Source organism: Schistocerca serialis, chromosome 4, assembly GCF_023864345.2.
Source record: "Schistocerca serialis cubense isolate TAMUIC-IGC-003099 chromosome 4, iqSchSeri2.2, whole genome shotgun sequence".
NCBI classification, from domain to species: Eukaryota; Metazoa; Arthropoda; class Insecta; order Orthoptera; family Acrididae; genus Schistocerca; species Schistocerca serialis.
In genome coordinates this window covers 106,803,925-106,813,772 of record NC_064641.1, presented here as the reverse complement: position 1 = coordinate 106,813,772, position 9,848 = coordinate 106,803,925, and the positions used below count along the sequence as shown (strand labels likewise).

Genomic DNA, 9,848 nt, shown 5'->3' with positions numbered 1-9,848 from the left:
GTAATGGTGGTGTACGTGTATGGGGAGAACTTGTTTGTACAGCAATCGCCGACATAGTGTAGCTGAGGCGGAATAAGGGGAACCAGCTAGCATTCACCGAGGCAGATGGAAAACTGTCTAAAAACCATCCACAGGCTGGCTGGCTCACCGGACCTCGACACATGTCTGCTGGGCGGATTCGTGTCGGGGACCAGGTGCTCCTTCCCAATCTGGAAAACTGTGCATTAGACTGCATGAACCGGGCAGGCGAATAACATAGTAGTAAGTACACACACACACACACACACACACACACACACACACTTTTAACGAACAATGTAACATTGAAGTTTTCCACAACCATGAAAACCTTAGATTGACCGAGGGTCTGGCGTACATGGCACATGGCACAGCACTTGCTGCGCTGTCTGTGCCAATATCAGGTGGCGTCTTTAGGTTGGCCACGGAGCACGCACTGTTTCATTATGCATGCTCGCTGTGTAGAGTTACAACACTCCATGCCCCCAGGGAAAAACTGTTCACTGTGGAGATGTTCAGGTCTTCATAAGAAGGGGACGAATGCTGGAGAACGTGTCATGCTGTGACAGGGTGATACGGTCCAAAATGGTTTGTGTGTGAACAAGTGTGATGCCCGCTCCCCTGTGAGAGACCATAAAGGAGCAGGGGCGATGGAGGTGCCGTATCTGTGTCCACCTCTGTGCAAACACTAAGTCGTGGGGGCAACAGAGAAGACAAAGGCGGTGGCAGCATCAGGGGCCTCACAGATGTAAGCGGCCCAGCGCTAACTACTCTGCCCGGCAGCCATGGCACCTAGAATGAAGATGGCACAGGAGCTGAAGAGGATATGAGCCATACCTCGGGAGCCGGCGTGGACAGTATGGGCAATGGGGTCTCCGGTGTGTGATCGGTCATGCACAGATGGAGCCAGTCGTAGTGTCGGGACACCAAGCCACTGGGGGCAAGCACAATGCATGGGTGGTGGCCTGAGCAGAGATGGACGACTGCTTATACCCACTTAGAGCACCAGCAAAACCTGCAGGCCCAGATGAAGTCTGGACAGAACTGCTGTGAGGCAGGTGCCACAAAGTGACTGGGGGTCTGCCGAAGCAGAAGAAGCAGCCTACCATGGTGGCAGCCATGAAGCAGCTCTGCTGGGCTACAGTTGCTAACTGGAATGAACCTATAGGAGCTGAGGACCTATTGAGACAGCCTCGGGAGAATAGTGCATAATAATTTTTCATCTGTCTTTTGAAAGTACAGACCAGCTGTCCCACCTCACAATTTCACTGAGGATGAAGTGAATGGACCATATCATGCAGAATACCACTCTTTGTACAAAAAATGTTCAAAATACTGAGACCCAAATTATGGGGTCCATACGAGCATATATGGTAATCCTTCTGAGGAAAAAAATCTTTGCAAATGCCAGGCTGTAGCCACTGTGGAAGACGGGCAATGAACCAGGTCAGAAAATTTTGAGAAACCATCAACTACAACAAACCAAAAGGAGTTAAGGAAGGGACCCTCAAAATCAGCAAAAATACACTCCCAGGGGCACTGGGGGCAGGCCACAGGGCAAGAGAGGGTCGTGGTGCCACCTGACAGGTGGCAAACTGTGAGCACACTGACACAACAGGCATGATCACATTGTCAATACCCAGGCAAAACACGTGGCAGTGGGACAGCAATTTTGTGTGAGAAACACCCCAATGGTCTAGGTGGAGAACGTGAACGAGGTCCTATTGCAATGTGGACAGGATCAACTCTTGGGCACTGACTCTTCAGTAGCCAACAGTAACATGCCATCAAGAACTGAGAGATAGCAGCAGAGAGCTTAATAATTATGGACAGGATCTGACACTCGGCCTGGTGGTTTATCTGGCCTGCCATTGTAGATGAGTGTTTTGGGTTCTGACATCCAAACGAAAACATAATAATTCATCTCGATCAAATGCTGGAACAAGGCCAATTGGCAACTGAGAAGGAGCATCCACTTTAGTGTGTTATGCTGTAGAGTCCAGCATTGTAGGTGATGAGCCGCCTTGTCCAGAAGAGATGCCGATAGACAGAAAAGGGAAACCAGAGGTTTATGATCGGTAATCTAAGGAAATTTAGAACTGTAGAGGAAAACATGAAATTGTTTGAGTGTGTACACAATAACAATGGCTTGTTTTATTATTATTATTATTGTTCTACATCTACATTCTACATTTATACACCGCAAGCCACCAAACGGTGTGTGGCAGAGGGCACTTTACGTGCCATTGTCATTACCTCCCTTTCCTGTTCCAGTCGCGTATGGTTCGCGGGAAGAACGACTGTCTGAAACCCTCCGTGCGCGCTCTAATCTCTCTAATTTTACATTCGTGATCTCCTTGGGAGGTATATGTAGGGGGAAGCAATATACTCGATACCTCATCCAGAAACGCACCCTCTCGAAACCTGGCGAGCAAGCTACACCGCGATGCAGAGCGCCTCTCTTGCAGAGTCTGCCACTTGAGTTTGTTAAACATCTCCGTAACGCTATCACGGTTACCAAATAACCCTGTGACGAAACGCGCCGCTCTTCTTTGGATCTTCTCTATCTCCTCCGTCAACCCAATCTGGTACGGATCCCACACTGATGAGCAATACTCAAGTATAGGTCGAACGAGTGTTTTGTAAGCCACCTCCTTTGTTGATGGACTACATTTTCTAAGGACTCTCCCAATGAATCTCAACCTGGTACCCGCCTTACCAACAATTAATTTTATATGATCATTCCACTTCAAATTGTTCCACACGCATACTCCCAGATATTTTACAGAAGTAACTGCTACCAGTGTTTGTTCCGCTATCATATAATCATACAATAAAGGATCCTTCTTTCTATGTATTCGCAATACATTACGTTTGTCTATGTTAAGGGTCAGTTGCCACTCCCTGCACCAAGTGCCTATCCGCTGCAGATCTTCCTGCATTTCGCTACAATTTTCTAATGCTGCAACTTCTCTGTATACTACAGCATCATCCGCGAAAAGCCGCATGGAACTTCCGACACTATCTACTAGGTCATTTATATATATTGTGAAAAGCAATGGTCCCATAACACTCCCCTGTGGCACGCGAGAGGTTACCTTAACGTCTGTAGACGTCTCTCCATTGATAACAGCATGCTGTGTTCTGTTTGCTAAAAACTCTTCAATCCAGCCACACAGCTGGTCTGACATTCCGTAGGCTCTTACTTTGTTTATCAGGCGACAGTGTGGAACTGTATTGAACGCCTTCCAGAAGTCAAGAAAAATAGCATCTACCTGGGAGCCTGTATCTAATATTTTCTGGGTCTCATGAACAAATAAAGCGAGTTGGGTCTCACACGATCGCTGTTTCCGGAATCCATGTTGATTCCTACAGAGTAGATTCTGGGTTTCCAAAAACGACATGATACTCGAGCAAAAAACATGTTCTAAAATTCTACAACAGATCGACGTCAGAGATATAGGTCTATAGTTTTGTGCATCTGCTCGACAACCCTTCTTGAAGACTGGGACTACCTGTGCTCTTTTCCAATCATTTGGAACCTTCCGTTCCTCTAGAGACTTGCAGTACATGGCTGTTAGAAGGGGGGCAAGTTCTTTCGCGTACTCTGTGTAGAATCGAATTGGTATCCTGTCAGGTCGAGTGGACTTTCCTCTGTTGATTGATTTCAGTTGCTTTTCTATTCCTTGGACACTTATTTCGATGTCAGCCATTTTTTCGTTTGTGCGAGGATTTAGAGAAGGAACTGCAGTGTGGTCTTCCTCTGTGAAACAGCTTTGGAAAAAGGTGTTTAATATTTCAGCTTTACGCGTATCATCCTCTGTTTCAATGCCATCATCATCCCGGAGTGTCTGGATATGCTGTTTCAAACCACTTACTGATTTAACGTAAGACCAGAACTTCCTAGGATTTTCTGTCAAGTCGGTACATAGAATTTTACTTTCGAATTCACTGAACGCTTCACGCATAGCCCTCCTTACCCTAACTTTGACATCGTTTAGCTTCTGTTTGTCTGAGAGGTTTTGGCTGCGTTTAAACTTATTATTATTATTATCTGAGAGCAGCTCTCTTGTGCCTGATTCAGTGATTTGGAAGTGTACACAATAGGGTGTTTGGAACCACTATCACTGAATTTGTGCATGAGAACAGTCCCTAGGCCCTACTGGACAAAATAAGATGGCCCGGTCGGAAGATAACCAAGCAAGTTGCTGAATGTAATTTTGACTTCAACAGGCTAAAAGCATTGCAGCTGGGCAGCCAGTGAAAGGAACAGCTTTATGTATGAGAGCATGAAGGGAATGAGCCACTTTTGCTGAATCAGGAAGAAATTTATGGTAGTATGCAATCTTTCCAAGAAAGGCATTCAACTCCTTGACATTAGTAGGACATGGCAAAGCCATAATGGGATTGATATGCTGGCATAAAGGCTTGACACTAGCGTGTGAGACTTCAAAACCAAGATAGATAATAGACGACTGAAAAAACTGAAATTTGTCCAAGTTACATTTCAACCCGGCTGGCTGCAGCACCATGAACAAGGCCCAAAGGTTCACAAGTGTTCATCTGTTGAGGAAGCAGAGACCTCAATATCATCCATGTAGTTAATGCACTCCAGCACAGAGGCAGTGAGTTGCTCCAAAAATCATTGGCAAATAGCAGTGGCACTAGCTACACCAAATGGCAGGAGCTAGTATTGGTGTAACCCGAAGTGGGTATTCACTATGAATATGTTTATAATCACTATCCAGAGACAGTTGCAAGTAAGCTTCAGACAAGTATATTTTAGAAAAAGATTGGGCTTTGGAAAGCTGAGCTAAGAGTTCATCCTGTTGGGGTAAGGGACAGATATCAATAATAGACTGTGATTTTACAGACTTTTTAAAATCACCACAGAGCTGAAGATTGCTCTTACGTTTTGCAACAATTACCAACAGAGTGGACCATTCAGTAGAGGGGATTGATGTGGCAACACCCAACAAGATAAATTGATTGAGTTCTGCTTTGACTTGTTCCCGTGAAGCAATTGGGTTTGGGCAGGCATGAGAAAAACAGTGGTAGCACACCCTAAACCACCCAAAAATATGGAGGAAAATTCTGAGCAGAGCACATCCAGTTGTTAGTATGGAACTAGATCTGATACCAGATGCACTTCATCAGAAATAGAGAATTCAAATACTTTGAAGGCATTTGATCCACACAAGTTTTCAGTATTGGCAACATCCACCACTATAAAGGCCAAAGGCCAAAGAATTGCTTCATACACTATGGAAGTAGAAAACTGTCCCAATATGGGTATTTGTCATCCATTGTACTCACCAATTGACGAGAGACAGGGGACACTACCAGTGATCCAAGATCCACATAGGTTTGAGCATTTAACAAAGTCACTGTCACACCTGTGTCTACTTGCATTTTTAACACCTTATTCTTAACATGTACTTCAACATAAAATTATTTGAGTCTACGATCACTTGGGAAACACTTTTCACATCCACGTTTATGTCTGTCTTAGCACGATTGTATGGCCTTGATGTCATCTTTCCCCCACGAGCTAACCGACAGTGGCTGAGGAGAAGAAGCAATGATTTCCTGCTTCCCTAGATGCTTCAAAAGACAGGGAAATACAAGAAAGGGATTTTCACATTGTAAAGAACATTCACAAACTTCTCTGTCAGGGGCCAAGCATGTTATAGCATCGCGAACCATCAAATCAGTGTATGAATCCCAGTGCGCTTCAATAACTGGGAATGACAGCTAAGCCCATTAAGTTCTGCTGCCCAAGCTCTGTACAACTATTGTGTCCACTTTTAACAATGGTGCAACTCAATCCAAGTGGCAATAAGATGAGTACATTTGCAATGGTACAAATAATTAGACAGCAACTGACACATTGCATCAAAAGAGAGACTATTACGTTCCTCCAGGGGACCTAGCTGACACAAAAGGTGATGAACACAAGGAGAAATCTATGATAGAAAGAAAGCCTTGGGGTTGGAGACATCAAAAGCTTGGAAGGGTTGCTAAAGGTGTATTTTGTATGGGTCCCAGTCTTCTGCAGGGTAATTATATGGAGCAAACGTGAGGATTTCATTGAGGTGGTGAATCCTGGTGTCAGTGAAGCTGTCAAATTGTTTGGTGCCACAGAGAGAGCCTGCTCCTGGTTGGTGGGAGCTTGCTGTTGTTCAGCAAGAGTTTGAAGAATTTCTTCCATTGACATGTTGGCCATAGTGAGCTACAAAACAAAACGTGCTGAATAGATGCTGAATAGAATATCTCACACACAATATTAGAATTCCCACCAGCCAACATTTAATTCACTTCCACAGAAAGGAAAATACAGACACACTGAATGACATAGTAATAAGTACAAACACAAGAAATTAAGGCGCAGCGTGACAGTGAAATATTCCACAGTCACCAGAACATTAGAGCAGCTGAGGGCGCAGTGCGCCTGTTTATATATGGCTGTTTGCATGTGGCACAGCACTTACTGTGCCACCTGTGCCGACCACCTTTTTAGGCTAGCCATAGAGGCACTTGCTGTTTAATTATGTGTGCTTGCTGTACAGTGTTTATCACCAATTTCTCCTTATGACATTGAGAATATTGTATATTACCTCAAGTTAAAAGATCATCTGGGTTTGATAGTGTTTCCAAAAGAGTAAAAAAGAATTGTTCCTGTATAATAAGCCTTATATTAGCTGACAAATGTAATGCATTACTAACTCAAGGCTTTTTTTTGGCACTGTTAAACCTATCTCTAAGATAGACGAAAGGAAAGATGTCAGTAACTACTAACTTGTTTCATTACTGAAATCATTTTCCAAAACTTTTTAAAAGTGATATATTCTAGAATAGTATCCCACCTAAGCAACAATAATATCCTCAGCAAATCACAATTTGGATTTCTGAAATGATGATCAATTGAAAATGCCATTTACACATTCACTCATCAAATTTTAGAAGCATTAACCCTTAAATGTATGACTTTTTATTTCAAGCTGTAAAAATTACCACATTTAGTTTATAGCGCCTACGTTACGAAAAAAATATTGAAAATTTTTTTTAATGAAATTAACAAAGCATTATTGTTGATAATCGCTACAAACACAAAAACGGACCTAATTTCAAATCTATTGTAAAGACACTTGAATTAACTGTCTACAACATATCTACTTATGTATTCAAAATAAAAAAAGTAATTTTCAGACTCACAAATCAGTGCACAAACACCAAAAAAAGTCTCTACTTTCCGCCAAAACACACGCGCAGTAGTATATCCACACAGCTGATTGTCGAACTGGTTCAGTTCATCCTGCCATTTATGATCGCTATGAAGAACTACTAGCAGCTGCAGTAGAGTGTATACACTTAACTACATAACTAATTTGTTACAAAATGTTGCTCAGTATAGGATACATCGAAGAAATGAAGTCTATAGATGATCAGCTACACTATACATTAAAGGGTTAAATAACAAAACAGCATGGTTGGTATTTTCTGCAAGCTGTATATTGATAAACTGAGGTTTTGTGGAATTGATGGTGTAACCAACCAATGGATGATGCATCTAATCAAAAATGGAGACAGCAGTGCTTAGTAAATTAACCAGGGTAATAAGAGGAGATTCTTCCGACTGAGGTGAAATCACATATTGGGATTCCCAAAGGCTCAACGTTAGGTCTGCTATTGTTCCTCACATATGCAAAGGATCTTCAGTCAAATAAACAATAAGCAAAATGAGTCCTTTTTGCAGATGACACTAGTATTATAATCAATCCAGGTGTGAACAGCAACAGAAGAAATGGTAAACAGTGTGCTTAAAAGTATCACTGACTTGTTTTCTGAGAGTACTCTCTTTCACAATTTGAAAAAAGACCCAACATATTCAGTTCTATACATCCAGAGATACTACACAAATGATAAGTATAGTACATTGTGAATAAATAATAAATAGAGTGGAAACTTTTTAAAAAATTAGGTGTCCATATTCTTGAGAATTTAAACTAGAAAAAGCATGTTTTGGAACTCCTACAACAACTTAGTCCAGCCACATTTGCACTTATATTCATTACAAATCTTGAGGCAAGACAAATCAGTAAGCTGATACTTTTGCATATTTTCATCTGATAATGTCATGTGGAATAATACTCTGGGGTAACTCATCTTTAAGAAGAAAAGTCTTAATTACTCAAAAACATGCTGTAAGAATAACTGGCAGCTCTTATCTGTGATCACCTTGTAGATGTCTGTTTATTCATCTTGTAAACGTCTGTTTAAGGACCTATGTATTTTGAATACTGCTTCACAGTAGGTATATTTATTCCTCATGCAGTATATTGCAAATAACACACTGCAATTCAAAAGCAACAATGATGTAATAATTTCAATACCAGAACAAAAAATTACATTCATTACTCCACATTAAGGTTGTCTAAAAGGGGTGCACAATGCTGCAACAAAAATTTACCAAGCAAATGATCCACCATATATTCTGAATTGTTAATTACAAACTAAGAAAAATGCACAAGAAAAATATACAAATTTTTATTTTACAAGTTCGTAGTTTGTGTTACACAGTTTCATCAGTCTTCATTGTTCAGTACAATTTGGTACATTAAGTACACAAATAAAAGTTTTTGGGTTATCATAAATACTATTATTATGATTCTACTTCATACTGTAATCTTACATAAATTATCAGCATGTGTATGAACATGAATTCCTACCTTCTACAGATTGAGTATTAACATAAATTTAAAAAAATGTGAGGTGCATCCATGTTCAACAGAGTTAACACAGAGACTATCTCAAGAGATATTATCATTTTGCACAACAGTTACCAGTTGTCTTAATTAGAGTGCAGTCACTCACTTTTCTTAGCTGCATCACATTTTATAGTTGTATAAATAAATTGTTTCCATGTTTGTTCTTTTCTGTTTAACACCTTTATTACAAGCCCTGCAGGATTGTTGCCATATACAACTGAAGTGGATAGGAAGAAAGCCATAAGATTTGCCCTTTTTTTTTTAAAAAAAAAAAATTACCATACTTCAAACATGCAGGTCAGAAATAAAATCTATTTTTCTTGAATATTTATTTTTATTTTGCTCCAATAATTTGCATTCTTCTCCCAAGGACAATGAAAGACAAATTTAATTTTTTTGGTTGCTATTAACATTTAATATCATACCTTCATAAAGATATTATGTGCCACTTTGTCACATTAATTCTAAATGACATAGTTTTAAACATTTACAGAATCCAGAGTTATTATCCAAGGACAACATCAAAGTTTCCAATCATCTACAAAATTCAAGCACTCATTACAGTAACTGAAGACTTCCACATTCCAAAAATTCTGCCTTCCTGATTTTGCACTAACTCTGTCCACTGAGCTGCATGGACACTGCATCTGATAGATGTAAAGCTTCAGATCCATTCACATACAGGGCCATTGATATATCCAAAGGCATTAAGCTCCATGGCAACGGAGACAGCTAGGTATGCCAAGTAAAGGAAGAGGCAAGTCAAACCAAACAGCCTGTTGGCCCGATGCCGGAATGCTGTCACCATTCCCCAGCGATACACGATAGTCAGCACCAGCATTGCCAGCAGGGTGAAGCGCATCCCATTGGAGACGATGTGGACCGAGGCACCACTTGAGGAGGCAGACTTTAGTAGCCACGGCAGCCCAAGGCACATCAACACACCTAATGTGTTTGCACCCAGCGAATTGCTGATCCCCATACTGCCTTCTCCTGTGAAGTACAATATCTCTAATTAGTAATTTGATAACAGCTGTGGTCTTCATAGTGTAATTCAGTTAA

General features: G+C 41.2%; 1 protein-coding gene across 1 annotated transcript in view; it reads right to left on the bottom strand.

Annotated features, from left to right (window-relative positions):
• Positions 1-9,299: 9,299 nt before the first annotated feature.
• The window catches only part of LOC126474295 (sodium/potassium/calcium exchanger 5-like), a 180,500-nt gene continuing 179,951 nt past the window's right edge, over positions 9,300-9,848 (bottom strand). The window contains exon 11 of the mRNA XM_050101760.1: positions 9,300-9,779. Coding sequence (XP_049957717.1) covers positions 9,451-9,779 — 329 coding nt within the window. The 3' untranslated portion in view covers positions 9,300-9,450. The remainder of the gene's footprint in view (positions 9,780-9,848) is intronic.